General features: G+C 45.7%; 1 protein-coding gene across 1 annotated transcript; it reads left to right on the forward strand.

Annotated features, from left to right (window-relative positions):
* The first annotated feature begins 1,910 nt into the window (after window positions 1–1,910).
* Window positions 1,911–3,319, forward strand: LOC122000305 (AT-hook motif nuclear-localized protein 23-like). The gene has a single exon (XM_042554756.1). It carries the CDS (start codon window positions 2,049–2,051, stop codon window positions 2,877–2,879), a length of 831 nt encoding a protein of 276 aa, XP_042410690.1. The 5' UTR covers window positions 1,911–2,048; the 3' UTR covers window positions 2,880–3,319.
* The last annotated feature ends 13,145 nt before the right edge of the window (window positions 3,320–16,464 follow it).

Genomic DNA, 16,464 nt, shown 5'->3' on the forward strand with positions numbered 1-16,464 from the left:
TCGCCAGGACTTTCCAACCGCCTAACATCCCAGTTAGGACTTTCCACTGCAAGCTCTGCTTGACTTCTCCAAGGCCAAGTCTCCATACTTGGACTTTTCCCGAATCAGTCAACCAAGTCAACCTAGATTAGTAATTAATCTGAGTTAAATATCCGATACAAACTTAAATCGTCAACAAAGAAACAACATCCAGTCGATGTATCAACACCGCGCTTTGTATTTCCTGCCCTCGACCAGGCCCTGTAGATCGAGTCAGTTCTAAATAGCTCACGATCCCGACCGTGATTGTATTTCCGGCCTTCGAATCGCAGTTCGTGTTCGAGCCTGCTCTAAACAGCCTTTTGCCGACCCTCGACTGCACCTCAGCTGTATTTCCTGCCTCGACCGGGCCCGTAGATCGAGCTGTCAAACAGCCCACGATCCCGACTGATGATTTGTACTTCCGGCATTGAATCGCAGTCTGTAAGCCGAGCTTGCCTCTAAACACTGTTGACCTCGACTGCACTGCGCGCTTTGTATTTCCTGCCCTTGACCGGGCTCAGATCGAGTGCTCTAAATGCCTCACGATCCCGACCTGTGATTTGTACTTCCTGGCCTTCGAATCGCAGGCCTGTAGATCTAGCTGTCTCTAAACAGCTCTGCCGATCCCGACCTGTACCCTGCGCTTTGTATTTCCTGGCCCTCGACCGTGAGCCTGTAGATCGAGCTGTCTCTAAACAGCTCTGCCGATCCCGACCTGTGCCCTGTGTTCCGCCTGTCGTCTCCCTTTGTCTTTCTACTGCTTTGCCCCCTTGATCGACAAGTCTGTCTGGCCTCTGACTACCCCATATGCTTGACTTTGACTGCCCAGTCAGCTTGACTATTGACTGCCAAATCACCTTGACTATTGACTGCCACCTTACCTTGACTTTGACCGCTATATGGCCTTGACCCTTCTCATCCTTTCCTTTTGGGCCCCCCATTGTCAGCTGTATCAATAACCTTGATAAATAACTAAGGTTATCAATAATAACCTTAAACTAAATACACCCTTAGAATTTAGGGATTGGATTATAGTATTAAATAAAAAAAAATTGGATGCCAACGGGGATTTGGTATAAATCCTGTTTAAGCTGTATACAGAAGTGAGTTGTATACTATATATACTGCTTGTCTAAGCTGTTAATTATTTAAGTAGTTCTTAATCTAATTAGGTGCTTGTCCGAACTTAATGCCCAAAGGAGACGTGATTAATTTAATCCGATGCATAATCACTTTAGTCGACAAAGGAATGCAACTCAGACGCCAACGAGCTGCCCCCCTACGGCGTCGGCATCTCCGAAGACGGTCAAAAGCGGCGATCCGATCGATCCCTCGCCGCCGGCTTTGCTGCCATCTAATCCATGAAGATTTTCTATGTTCCTTCCACTTTCGCCAACGCTCGCTGGCAGGTCTCCGTAGCCGCACCTAATCACGCTGCGTTGTGCCCGTCACCACGCCATCACGGGCGCGCTGACGTGGGGGAAGCTGATTGGCGGGGAGAATATCTAGTGCTCTCGCCCGATCTGTTAACCGGGAGGCTAGGAGAGCAACTCCGGGGACCACCGCAGACAGCCACGCGCGGTTTGGTGGGCGGGTTTGACTTTCACGACTGTCCCACTGCTCACCCGCTGAACCGCTCCGGTGCCCTTTTCAACCGCATTGGATCCAGCGCAGGGCAACGCAGCTGATCTGATCTCCGAGTGCTCCACTTTCTTTCTTGCTTTGCTTTAACCCATACACTTATTCAGCCACTAAACCCTTTGTTAACAACAATTAACCTCAGTTTAAGATAATCGACATCAAACATCAAGTCATGGCCTTTTCTCTCTCAATCTCCCTACCTATTTCTTCGACTACTTAGGTAATCTCTTTCTCTTCCTTATGCTTCCTTCCTTCTTCTTTTTCATTCTTGATCTTTGATAGTCCCTCTAAAATATGGTTTAATTCGGATCTTTTTGTAGTTCTATAGAATTTGAAGAGGAAAGTCTTGTTGTTTGCGTTGCCTTTCTCACGGTGGTTTTTGGTGGATGAGGGTTATGGCAGGTTTGGATCTGACCACCACTTCTAGGTATGCTCGCCACCTCGCTGACCTCCACCTTGCGCGTCACCACCCCAACCCTGGCTCCGACGACGACGACAACAACGGCAAAGCCCACCGGGGAGACCGCGACTGGTCGCCCTCGGCCCCGCAGGGTGGGGACTTGGCGTCGCGGCGGCCGAGGGGGCGGCCGCCGGGGTCCAAGAACAGGCCCAAGCCGCCGGTGATCATCACGAGGGAGAGCGCCAACGTGCTGCGAGCCCACATGCTGGAGGTCAGCGCCGGGTGCGACGTCTTCGATTGCATCGCCACCTACGCGCGCCGCCGGCAGAGGGGAGTGTGCGTCCTCAGCGGCAGCGGGGTGGTCACCAACGTCACGCTCCGGCAGCCCTCGTCCTCTTCTGGCACCGGCGGGGTGGTGACGCTGCAGGGCCGCTTCGAGATCCTGTCACTTGCGGGGTCGTTCCTCCCGCCGCCAGCGCCGCCGGGGGCCACCAGCCTCTCCATCTTCCTGGCTGGCGGGCAGGGGGAGGTGGCGGGCGGCAACGTGGTGGGGGCTCTCTTCGCCGCAGGGTCTGTCATTGTCATTGCCGCCTCCTTCACCAACGTGGCCTACGAGCGTCTGCCCTTGGAGGAGGAGGAGGAGGAGGACCAGAGCATTAACGTCCGCGGCGGCGGCAGCAGCAGCGGGAACCACTTCCCGGACCCCTCCTCCATGCTTCCCTTGTTCAACTTGCCGCTCCATAACACGCACCAGTTGCCGCCGGTGGACGGACACGGTTGGGCCAGCTCAGCGTCCGGTCAACCTGCGCCGTTCTGACAATTAAGATCCACCTGAAAAACTGCACATGCCACTGCTCCATCTTCAATTTCCTCTCTTCTTTCTTCAACCTTTTCCTAATCATTTGTATTTGTTCCTTCTTCATTGCTCCTTCATCATCGAGGAACTCTTGTGACTGGAGATCGATCACTAGCTAGGGTTTTGGGGAGTAAATGCATTTGGAAGTGTCTCCATTCAGAGCTTCCTTCGAGTTGCATTCAAGATAGTGGCGACAACAAAAGTTTGAAACGTTCTCAAAGACATAAAGTGAGCATTAGTGATCGGTTTGATATGAATAATCACAGTGGCAACTATGATTGATATGATTAATCATCGTAACAAAAAATAGAATCCGTTACGATCGGCGTCACAATCATGTAGACTGACTAGTTTGTTATTTTAGATCAATGTTTTTGTAGAGTTCTTCCATTAATGCAGAAATGTGCCATTTTCATTCTTTACTCCTTGAGCTCAGCTAAGTTACACACCTCAATTATATAATTAATGCATGTTTGTGCTGTGCAATGTCTTTTTCTAAAACATAAATGGCAGAATAATTATCAATAGTCCCTCAATAATTTTTTTTTGTTTAGTTCATATTTATTACCTCGCTCAAAAAGAGAGTTTGAGGATGTTTTTATTCAACACCATTTTAAACGATGTGTAAAAATTAGCGTGATAAATGAATCAAATGTTCATAAATAAATTTAATATTCGGTTAAATAAGAGTTTGTTATATGTATTTAATATACACAATATCAGTTAAATGAACAAGTTTGAATAACTCATTAAACTAAACGAACAAACTTGAACATATGTAAGATATCAAAAAATTTTAATAAATAGGGTTATTTGAGAAATAGCCTTGTAAATTTTTTTCAAAATTTTTAGAAATTTTCTGAGAATTTTTCGGAGCTCGTACGGAAGGTTTTGATGAGATCGATCGGCGGGCACGGATAAAGCCTGTTTGGGATACCATTTAAGAGAGGAAATGTTTGATTATATAAATACCTTTCCTTTTCTTTTTCTTGTCCCCCATCGTCGATCCCGAACCATTTCATCCCCAACCCCTCGCGATCTCGATTCTATTTCCCCCTTCTTCCTCTCGTTCTTTCTCTTGCGGGCAAACCGACACCGATGGAAATCTCCATCTGGGGTCGTCCACATCGCATCACCGGAGGACCACGTCACCGGAGCTCGACGAAGCCGGCAGAGTCTAGTCTATCTTTGGTCTAGGGATTGCTGTTCCGATGAGTTTTGCGCCGATCGTCGACGGCTAGGGCACGGTGGAGGCTTGATTCGTGTTGTCTTCCAACCAATTGACCTTCCCTTTCCTCTCCTCGTGCTGCTCACAGTGCGATTTCCCTCTCCACTGGCCGGATTTGGATCGAGCGATGCCACCGAGGAGCGATCTTGGAGGTAAGGTGTCGCTGGATCTGTGTATTGGCTAGATTAGGGCTCTTCTCTACATTTATTCTCGCTCTCTCTGATCTGTGCCCTAGAGTCATCATCGGAGAGGAATCTTAGTCGTCGGCTACTGATTCTTAGCCGTGATCACCAAATGTTCACTGGGAGCGAAGCCTAGTACCTGATCTCATCTCTTGTGATCCGATTTACTCCAGTGAGCCATCCAATCAATAGTTTCCCTTCTTCCAGCATCAACAGTGATTGATCAGTGAGGTAAGGTGTAATAATTTGTTCTTCGCTGTAGATTATGGATTGATTTGCATATTGTAGTAGATTGTTCATGAGTGATTGGATGATTATTAGATGAATTAGGTTTATGTGTTAAATTAGGTATTATTAGGATTATGATTAGCTAGGGTTAATGACTAGATTGATTTGAGTTTAGATTACTAATCTAATTGCTGATTAGGGATTAGGTAACTAATCTTAATTGACCGTTAGATTTATTAGGTAGGTTAAGATGGATGTGATTAGGGTTTTGCACTAATTTAGTTTTAGGAATTTTATTTAGCTATTCATTTGATTTAGCTAAATAAAATATATGTATTGTTGTTTGATGCAGGACTCTGATTTGAGACGGACGTCTCGACTTCGGATTGGATTGATACTACCTTCTATTTGAGGCGAGTACCCTTTGACTTATCTTTTCGATATTGTCTTATGATATGTGTAGTATACATATAATGTAACGCCCGAAAATTCTCAAAACTATTTTAGAATTATTCTATGATTTTTCTGGAATTTTTAGATATTTTTCCGGAATTTTCCGAGTATCGGAAGTAGCAAAAATAATTAAAACCGCAAAATAGCTTAGGCGGGAATCGAACCCGAGACCTATGGTATAGGGGATAATGTTAGTAACCGGTTGAACCCAGCAGGGCCGTGCTGAAAGAAAGGAGAACCAAATATATTTATATTAGAGTTGGGTTCATTAAACCACTTAATATAGATTAAAAACTTAAAGAGGGTTTGGTTTATTTTAAGAGTTTGGTTCGGCACCTCCTCACCTCACGCCACTTTTCTCCTCTCAAAACCTCACCGCCGCCTCTCCCTCTCCTCCTTCTCACGGCACACCAAGCCCCAAGGGCCAAGGGAACTTCTTCCGGCGACGACTCCAACACGAAAAAGGTTCTTCTCCGCGAGAGGAACGCGAAGACGCAAGTGGATCGTCGAGAGGACCGTTTCCATCGGAAAACCAGCGGTTTGAATCGTAAGAAATTACGAATAGGAGGTAAGAAACCCCTCACCTGCAGTATAATAGCTCCGTTTGGTTTTCTACGCATTAGTTTTAGCTATAGGCAGGTTTTTCGGCACATAGGGTGTGTTTAAACCCTCCTCGAGGATTAGGGATCTAGTTGAGCACCTCTAGACGGGCCGGACACGTTGGTCTCCTTTAGTTGGAGATTCTAGACGTTGTCGGGTGCCTAGAGGTGATCTCCCTATTAGAGGAGAGAGTTGGAGCACACCAAGTGTTCGGTAAAATGTTAGTATAGCTAAATACCACCTCAGTTATGTTTAATAGCTCAGTTAAATGCATTAGGAGCATTTAAAACAGCGCATTAGTTTAGTTCAGTTTATGGGACTACGGTCCAATGGGTGGGCTCCCACAGTCGCCTCTAGGTTCAGATAACCTAGCTCTAGGTTCAGATAACCTAGAAACAACAAGTTAAAACAGTTAGCTATATTCAGTATTTTATTTTCAGTGGCACTGTACTGGATCAGATATCCATTGGGTTGGACTCCCACAGTCCCTGTTTAGATAACCTAGTTAACCCTATTAAATTCGGGACTTGCAAACCCGGGTCTAGTTAGGGATGCGCGCACAGTAAGTACAGTTGCCGGGCCCAAACAGCATGATTACTATTTTCACTTATTATGATATTAGCTTTCAAACTCTTAATCTAATCCAGTGATTATAGTTTAAGATCAGTTTTAGCGCAGTTCAGTTTCAGTTCAGTATCATGCTCCAGTTTAGTTTTTCCCTGTGAATATGCATGATAACTTTATGTGCAGTTGTTATACATGCTTTTATGTTCAGGTTTAGGTATGCCATGATTGTATGCTTATATGCCATGCCATGCTAGTTTATTCAGTATATCCAGCATATGTTTTAAACAGCATGATTTAAAATCATATTTGCATCGTTGCATGTTTTTGTGAGGTAGATGGTTTCTTACTAAGCTTTAAGCTTACAGATACTATTTTTCCTTATACTGCAGATAAAAGTAAGGGAAAGATGGACTAGCAGAGGGAGCTGGAGGACAATGCAAAGGATGGTGTGTGGCAGGAACTGGAATAAAAGACCTTGGAGAGTTTAGCAAATTAGAAACTAGTTCTTCCTTAAGACATTTTCTTATACTTTGCTTTTTATGCATTTCTAGTAGTTAAAGGTTATGAGTTAATGAACCTTGCTTTAGCTTAAGTTGAGAATTGTTACTACATGTTATTAGAATAGTTTATCATGCATTGGATAGTTGTTATGTAGTATTTGGCACGCAAAGTGTCAAATCGAGTTCAGTGAAATCGAACTCGATCGTCTCTATGTCACTTGATCGGTCACCGGCCGATCCGACATGAAGATATGCTCAGATCCTCGGATCGATCGACCGATCCGACGATACGATGAGTTTCCGAGAGCTTAGTACGGATCGGTCGGACCGACCGATCCAGATACTCGGATCGCCGCCGCCGTCAGAGTACTCTGGATCGGTCGGGAGACCGATCCGGCAAGATCTGAAGCGATGCGGCTTACGATCGGTCGACCGATCCAGGTGTTCATCCGACCGATAGGGAATCGGTCCGTGGATCGATCCAATGGAAAGCAATCGATCCAGTTCAGTTTGGATCGATTGGGAAGCTCAGTTTCGACCAAGAAACTCAGTAGATCAACTTCTAGTCCATGGGGGATGTAGGATACACTTTGTGTTCCTCAGATTACATCATTTAGCACATGTAGAACCAAGAACAGTCATCAATTAGTAGAAAAATTTAAATTAGATCAGTTTTCCGCACAGTCAGTACAGTACAACTGTAGCGATTCGCCTTACAGCCTAGTAGTTAGAAGGCGGGTCGTTACAGAGTGGTATCAGAGCAGTGTTCCATACTTCCTACACACACATCAGCATTGACCTACAGCTTCCAAGTAAGAATACCTCTACTCTCTTTATTGTTCTTGCTTTCTAGTTACAGTTCATGTTTATATGTCTATTGCCTGTTAGTCTGTGCTAGTCTTTTAACATGATATCAGTAGTTATATAACTGCAATTACCTTAGTTATGTTATGTTCTCTATGTTGTTAGAAATGGCACGAGGACGCCCAGCTAGAAGGGCACTAGCTACTGAGCCCAGCAAGAGGCGGGCGATTCTGCCTCCCGACCTTACAAAGATTAGTGGCTCGATTGCTGACTGAAGTATTGAAGAGAAATAGCCACCTTAAAGGCTAACCAGCAGAATACCCCCACAATTACCCCAACCAACACCAGTAGTCTTAGAGGTTCCACCACTCATCCTACAAACGACACCGGCAGCTCTGAGCCAAGAAAGGAAGCCTATCCGATCCAAGAGGGTCAAGCTTAGAGCTTCGGGCACTAGTAAACCACGGGATGCACAACGGTTCAAAACATGGAGAGCACGATGGAGCTTACGGACCCCGACACGAGAAGGTGAAGTGTGCCTCCTTCGCCTGACAGAGACGCACGCATGTGGTGGGAAAGAATCGAGCAAGCGCCCAGTGAACCAGGCGACATGGGCTGACTTCTAGAAGGAATTCTTGAGGAATTCTTTCATATGCGGGTTACAAACCGCCACTCTACGACGAGTTCACCGAGTTTCGTCAGGCACCTATCGGTTGAGGAAGCCGTGAAGAAATTCAACAGGTTGGCTCGTCTATGCCCAGAGCTTGTCAGCACAGAGAAGGAGCGAATCCGGTTGATGCTCAAGATGCTGAGAGATAGCGATGAACGTGGCTGGTGGCATACATAGGTCACAAACCACGAGGAGTTAGTGAGCGGTGCCTTGACCACGAGCATTACCTACGAGCAGCAGCGTGGCAAGTCCCTCGAGTCCAAAGGCCAAGAAACTCTCACACTCAAAACAGCAAGGCCACAGCACTGGAAAGGGAACTCCAACAACAAGCGCAAATCGGGAGTGACTCCAAAGGAGGACCATCTAGCAAGCGACCCAGTTATCCAAAGTGTGCCACTTGTGGGACCAGGGGTTTGTCGCAAGGGCACACGAGGATGCTTTGAATGTGGACAAGAAGGCACATGGCCAAGCGGTCGAACAAGACCGGTCTTCCTCACCACAAAGAGATTGATGCAGCCAGCCGGCTCGGTTATATCGATGCAGCCGCTCTAGAGGGTCCACATATCGGCCGAGGCATTAGAAGCCCCTCACTATGGCGAATGCGAGGATCTACTCACTCACGAGAGGACGAGCCAATGCCTCGGACAGTTGTCCAGTCGATTAGCATTTTTCAAGATAGTGCTACTTGCTTCTATTTGACATCGGGCAACCCATTCATATATAGCCGGATGTTCTCCGAAAAATTAGAAATACCCCAGAGATACTCGGTGGTCGGTTTACGGCACTACCTTCGAGGAGAGATCATGGCATCCGATGCTCGAGCAGGTGGTCATTATAGCGCATGAGAGCTCTTTTGGAATCGATAGTGCTAGAAATGACCGACTATGACGTCATCCTTGGAATGGACTTTCCGATCAGATATGGTGCTTCCATAGAGTGTCGAATGAAAGTCGATTCCAACCAAGCAATACGGTTTGAATACCTGAGAACCAAGAGAAAGCCGTAAAATTTCTCTCAGAATGAAGGCACTGGTTGATGGATTCGGGATATACGGGTACCTAGCACATGTAGTCAATACCGGCCAGGACAAGAACAGCTAGCAAAGGTCCGAGTTGTATGTGACTACCCGGAAGAGTTACTGGCCTAGCACCAGTCAGTGAGATTGAATTTGAGATAGAGCTTTTCCCCGGCACCAATCCTATTTCCAAGGCGCCCTACCGCATGGCAAAGCTGAAGGAACTTCATGAGCAACTATAGGAGCCGCTTGACAAGGGTTTCATCGCCCTAGTCACTCATCATGGGTAGCGCCCGTCTTGCTCGTGAAGAAGAAGGATGGAAGCATGCGCGCTGCATAGACTACGAGCACCAATCGAGTCACGATCAAGAACAGTATCCTCTTCCGAATAGATGACCTGTTCGACCTAAAGGAAGCCGCAGTGTTCTCTAAGATTGACCTCAGATCAGGATATCACCAAGTCAGGGTCAAGGAGGGTGATATACCGAAGACAGCATTCAGGACCAGATACGGACATTACGAGTTCGTAGTCATGCCTTTTGGCGTGACAAATGCTCCAGCTACATTCATGGATCTCATGAACAGAGTATTCAGGGAGTATTTAGATAAGTTTGTTATTGTATTTATCGATGACATTCTTATCTACTCAGGAACTCAGGAAGAACACTCAGAGCACCTGAAACTAGTATTGGAGACCCTTCAGCAGAACCAGCTATATGCCAAGTTCACGAAATGTGAATTTTGGCTAGATCAGGTGTCCTTCCTGGGTCACATCATCTCAAAGGATGGTATTATGGTAGATCCCAGTAACGCCAGCGAGATCAGGAGCTTTCTGGGATTAGCAGGATATTACAGGAAGTTTGTAGAGGACTTCTCCAGGATAGCCTCCCCACTGACAGCTCTTACCAGGAAGAACAGGAAATTTCAGTGGACAGAGGACTGTGAGAACAGCTTCAGCGAGCTAAAAAGGAGATTAACCAGTGCTCCCATTTTTACTCTACCAGACAACACCAGCAGCTTTGACATCTATAGTGATGCCTCTAAGTTGGGACTAGGAGTAGTACTGATGCAAAATGGCAAGGTGATCGCCTATGCCTCCAGACAACTCAAGGATTATGAGAAGAATTACCCTACTCATGACCTTGAGCTGGCAGCAGTAGTGTTCGCTCTCAAAATTTGGAGACATTACCTATATGGAGCTCAGTGCAGAGTGTATACAGATCATCAGAGTCTGAATTATTTCTTCACTCAGAAGAATCTGAACATGCGACAGCGCAGGTGGCTAGAGCTGGTCAAGGACTATGATGTGGACATCCTCTACCATCCAGGGAAAGCCAATAAGGTAGCAGATGCACTTAGCAGAAAATCCAATGATACTTTATTATCTCTTACAGCCATGTCACCGCCCCTACAGAAGGAGATCGTAGATTTCGGTCTCGAGTTCATCGTGGGGCAGCTCTCTACTATGACCTTAGAGTCTACCTTGCTTGGTGATATTCAGTCAGCTCAGGAACAGGACCCTGAAATTCAGAAAATCAAGCAAGGGCTAGCAGAAACAGAGAGTAGAGAATTCAGAGTGTCCGATAGCGGGGTGTTGTATTTTGGTGCGAGACTACGTGTTCCGGATCGAGGAGCTACGGAGATGATTTTAGATGAGGCTCACAGGACTCCCTATGCGATGCATCCGAGTTCCACCAAATGTATCAAGACACGAAGAACCGTTTTTGGTGGTCCGGGATGAGCGAGACATCGCCGAGATATGTTAGCATCTGCCTCACCTCGAGGTCAAGGCGAACATCGGCGACAGAGGAGTTCTGCCTATCTGATTCCGAATGGAAGTGGGAGGATATCTCCATGGATTTCATAGTGGGACTACCAACCACGAATGGTTTTGATGCCATCTGGGTAATAGTCGACAGGTTGACTAAATCAGCCCACTTTTTAGCTATCAAGATATCCTACTCCATGGAGAAGCTAGCTCAGTTGTATCTCCAGGAGATCGTCGGACTACATGGTCCACGAACCATCATTTCAGACAGAGGCAGATTTACATCACACTTCTGGGAGTGTGTACAGTCAACATTGGGCACGAAGTTAAAGTTCAGCACAGCCTTCCATCCTCAGACAGATGGACAGACGGAGCGAGTAAATCAGGTACTCGAAGATATGCTCCGAGCATGTGCCCTAGATTTCAAAGGAAGTTGGTGCAAATATCTGAGTCTAGCAGAATTTGCATACAACAACAGCTATCAGGCCACTATCGGCATGGCACCTTACGAGGCTCTCTATGGGCGGAGGTGTAGATCTCCAATCTGCTGGTATGAGAGTGGTGAACAGAAGGAACTAGAGCTTCAGACAGATCTAGTCGCAGATACCACAGCAGCTATACAGCAGATCCGCCAGAGGATAGAGACAGCTCAGAGCCGCCAGAAAAGCTATGCTGATACACGGCGCAGACCCTTAGAGTTCTCAGTCGGGGATACAGTGTTCCTCAGAGTAGCTCCCATGAAGGGAGTGATGCATTTTGGGAAGAAGGGCAAGCTTAGTCCCAGATATGTGGGACCATACCTTATTAGCAGAAGAGTGGGCAAGGTAGCATATGAGCTAGAGCTACCCCAGGAAATGTCAGCGGTCCACAACGTATTTCATGTCTCCATGCTGAAGAAGCATACCCCAGATGCCACCCAGGTGATTGAGCCCCAGTCGGTACAGATCCGCGAAGACCTCAGTTATGATAGTCGGCCTATTCAGATAATAGACCGAGCAGTTAAGAAATTGCGGAACAAGGAAGTACCATTAGTCAAAGTCATTTGGCACAGTCACACAGCAGAAGAGGCAACTTGGGAGACAGAAGCCAGCATGAGACAGAAGTACCCAGAATTGTTCTAAATTCGAGGACGAACTTTTTATAAGGTATGGGGGATTGTAACACCCGAAAATTCTCAAAACTATTTTAGAATTATTCTATGATTTTTCTGGAATTTTTAGATATTTTTCCGGAATTTTCCGAGTATCGAAAGTAGCAAAAATAATTAAAACCGCAAAATAGCTTAGGCGGGAATCGAACCCGAGACCTATGGTATACGGGATAATGTTAGTAACCAGTTGAACCCAGCAGGGCCGTGCTAAAAGAAAGGAGAACCAAATATATTTATATTAGAGTTGGGTTCATTAAACCACTTAATATAGATTAAAAACTTAAAGAGGGTTTGGTTTATTTTAAGAGTTTGGTTCGGCACCTCCTCACCTCACGCCACTTTTCTCCTCTCAAAACCTCACCGCCGCCTCTCCCTCTCCTCCTTCTCACGGCACACCAAGCCCCAAGGGCCAAGGGAACTTCTTCCAGCGACGACTCCAACACGAAAAAGGTTCTTCTCCGCGAGAGGAACGCGAAGACGCAAGTGGATCGTCGAGAGGCCCGTTTCCATCGGAAAACCAGCGGTTTGAATCGTAAGAAATTACGAATAGGAGGTAAGAAACCCATCACCTGCAGTATAATAGCTCCGTTTGGTTTTCTACGCATTAGTTTTAGCTATAGGCAGGTTTTTCGGCACATAGGGTGTGTTTAAACCCTCCTCGAGGATTAGGGATCTAGTTGAGCACCTCTAGACGGGCCGGACACGTTGGTCTCCTTTAGTTGGAGATTCTAGACGTTGTCGGGTGCCTAGAGGTGATCTCCCTATTAGAGGAGAGAGTTGGAGCACACCAAGTGTTCGGTAAAATGTTAGTATAGCTAAATACCACCTCAGTTATGTTTAATAGCTCAGTTAAATGCATTAGAGGCATTTAAAACAGCATTAGTTTAGTTCAGTTTATGGGACTACGGTCCAATGGGTGGGCTCCCACAGTCGCCTCTAGGTTCAGATAACCTAGCTCTAGGTTCAGATAACCTAGAAACAACAAGTTAAAACAGTTAGCTATATTCAGTATTTTATTTTCAGTGGCACTGTACTGGATCAGATATCCATTGGGTTGGACTCCCACAGTCGTCCCTAGGTTTAGATAACCTAGTTAACCCTATTAAATTCGGGACTTGCAAACCCGGGTCTAGTTAGGGATGCGCGCACAGTAAGTACAGTTGCCGGGCCCAAACAGCATGATTACTATTTTCACTTATTATGATATTAGCTTTCAAACTCTTAATCTAATCCAGTGATTATAGTTTAAGATCAGTTTTAGCTTAGTTCAGTATCATGCTCCAGTTTAGTTTTTCCCTGTGAATATGCATGATAACTTTATGTGCAGTTGTTATACATGCTTTTATGTTCAGGTTTAGGTATGCCATGATTGTATGCTTATATGCCATGCCATGCTAGTTTATTCAGTATATCCAGCATATGTTTTAAACAGCATGATTCAAAAATCATATTTGCATCGTTGCATGTTTTTGTGAGGTAGATGGTTTCTTACTAAGCTTTAAGCTTACAGATACTATTTTTCCTTATACTGCAGATAAAGGTAAGGGAAAGATGGACTAGCAGAGGGAGCTGGAGGACAATGCAAAGGATGGTGTGTGTGGCAGGAACTGGAATAAAAGACCTTGGAGAGTTTAGCAAATTAGAAACTTGTTCTTCCTTAAGACATTTTCTTATACTTTGCTTTTTATGCATTTCTAGTAGTTAAAGGTTATGAGTTGATGAACCTTGCTTTAGCTTAAGTTTAGAATTGTTACTACATGTTATTAGAATAGTTTATCATGCATTGGATAGTTGTTATGTGGTATTTTGGCACGCAAGTGCTGAAATCGAGTTCAGCGAATCGAACTCGATCGGTCTCGACCGATCGAGCTCAGGCAATGTCCTTTGGATCGGTCGGTAGGCCGATCGAGACATAAGATGTGATATGCAGATCCTCACGGATCGATCGGCCACCGACCAATCCGGCCGACGATCTGATAGTTTCCGAGAGCTTGGTGCACGGATCGGTCGGTACCGATCCGGACATACGGATCGATCTGCCGACCGATCGATGTACTCTGGATCGGTCGGAGACCGATCAAAGAAACCTGAGGATCACGGATCGGTCAGCTGACCGATCCAGGTTTATGTGCAATGGCCGAATCGGTGCGTAGATCGATCCAACGGGAAAGCAATCGATCCAGTTCAGTTTGGATCGATTGGGAAGCTCAGTTTCGACCAAGAAACTCAGTAGATCAACTTCTAGTCCATGGGGGATGTAGGATACGCTTTGTGTTCCTCAGATTGCATCCTTTAGCACATGTAGAACCAAGAACAGTCATCAATTAGTAGAAAAATTTAAATTAGATCAGTTTTTCGCACAGTCAGTACAGTACAACTGTAGCGATTCGCCTTACAGCCTAGTAGTTAGAAGGCGGGTCGTTACATATAACTAGTAGTAATTAATAGATTTAGCACTTCCTTGGTTTTAGCTTAGATGATACCTGATACATGCTTCTACTGTTATCTGTTATACATTAGTTTGGTATACTTTTCTTTCTTGCCATGCATATTTGTGTTCATAGAGATAGATGTATTTATAGTGCTTCACTATACTGGATTAGTTGCTTTACACGTTTGATACATGTCCTTGGATTCATGATACTTATATCATTGTTATATGTGATGTTCTTGGATTTATGCTGCTTATGTCATGGTTGTATATATATATGTTTACCTTTTTGGCACACACATATATGGAGGAGGCTATGTTCAGGTATGACATACTGTAGCATCATGCACCATCCCGCATGATTGCATGCTGGGCGATTGACGACTCCATTATTGTTGAGCTCGTCGGCCGGCTATATGGGCCTACACACAACGTGACCATTGCATGGGTTGTGGGACAACACCTAGGGTGTGTATGGCAGTAGCTCTGTTAGGGCTCCGCTGGTCCGCTCATGGGTAGTGTGATTGCAATGTGGTAGCAGGCAGGGATCCCTCCCCGTCATCACGTACCGGGAGATGAGAGCATTATGCTCCCTCACTATGTTTGAGGTAGGAGGATAGGTGTACTCCGACAGCATCCCGTCCACTCGGTCACTCTTCAGGGGTAGTGATGGTAGAGTGCACGGTGTCACAACCCTACCCACTCGGTCTCACCATTGTGTGTGAGATAGCTGACTGGCGTCAGGGGTGACCAGGACATATCTTTTGAATCATATGCACAAATTGTATTTATTGTGATTGTTGCATATTGGATGATGCATTTGGGTGACTGCATATGATTGACATGCATACAAGATACATGCTTATTTACTCTGACTATTTTTATCTGTGTATGTTCATAGTCATATGCTCAAGCCTCGCAGGTGAGTACAGTTTATTCTAGTTATGCAGTTCTTATTTTTCTTGTTATAGATTGTATTACATGCTTACTGTTAGTTACTACAGTTTATTCAGCTATACATACCTGTTATACTATTAGGAGACTGTACTATAGGTTCTATGGTTTAGGAAACTGTACCGTAGGTTATTGCTGGTGATTATATGTTGCTGTACATATCTATTGGTTACCTGTTGAGTTTTGGACTCACACCATTATATTACTACTTTTCAGGTTGAGGTCGTCGGGAGATTCCAGTCGCTAGCCCCCATTGTTTCGATGATTTTCGGTTGTAGATGTTTTGTATTCGTTCTATGTCATCATATACCGGTGTTATGGGTTCTTGTATTGAGGACTTTATGTTGAACTCTTTGGGTTTGCTTCTTATGTTTTTCGCTGCGGTATTCCCATTATTTCATTGATTGTGTTTTCTTCATTGTAGTGGAGTAGGAGTTTACATATATCTACAATGATTTCTAGATCGTCTTTCCTTTTTATAAATTTTGTTGACAGTCGGAGGTGTTGGAACCCCAAGGTTGTTTTGGTGTGATCAACAAGTTAAGTTAGGTCCTGCGTTGTATTTAACCTTGTGTCTAAGTGTGCAGGAGCTTAGGAGCACAGGTACTCGAGCGGAAGACGCAGCTAGCGAGAAGGATGGCACGCGGTGCGTCCGAGGGACGAGGTGCTGCGGAAGAGTACACCGGCGGACGAGAAGGAAGTGCGCGGTGGTTCCGAGGGGCGAAGCGGAAGATTGCTCTGGGAGCAAGAGACGACTAGCGCGAAGGTCGTGCGAGGGTGCGACCGAGGGCGAATCTGCGGATGAAATCTGTGGTGGGCGAGAAGGGACACCGGTAGTTCCGAGGCGGAAGCCGGGGAAGCACGAGAAGACCGGAAGATGGGTTCGGGTGAGCCTATTCCGGATGTCGAGATCACCCAAGCAAGCGGAGCGAAAGACCCGGACCGAGGCGAGGAACCGGAGAAGAGCCTGGACCAAAAGTCAACTGGGTTGACTTT

Source organism: Zingiber officinale, chromosome 7A (genome assembly GCF_018446385.1).
Source record: "Zingiber officinale cultivar Zhangliang chromosome 7A, Zo_v1.1, whole genome shotgun sequence".
Classification (NCBI taxonomy): domain Eukaryota; kingdom Viridiplantae; phylum Streptophyta; class Magnoliopsida; order Zingiberales; family Zingiberaceae; genus Zingiber; species Zingiber officinale.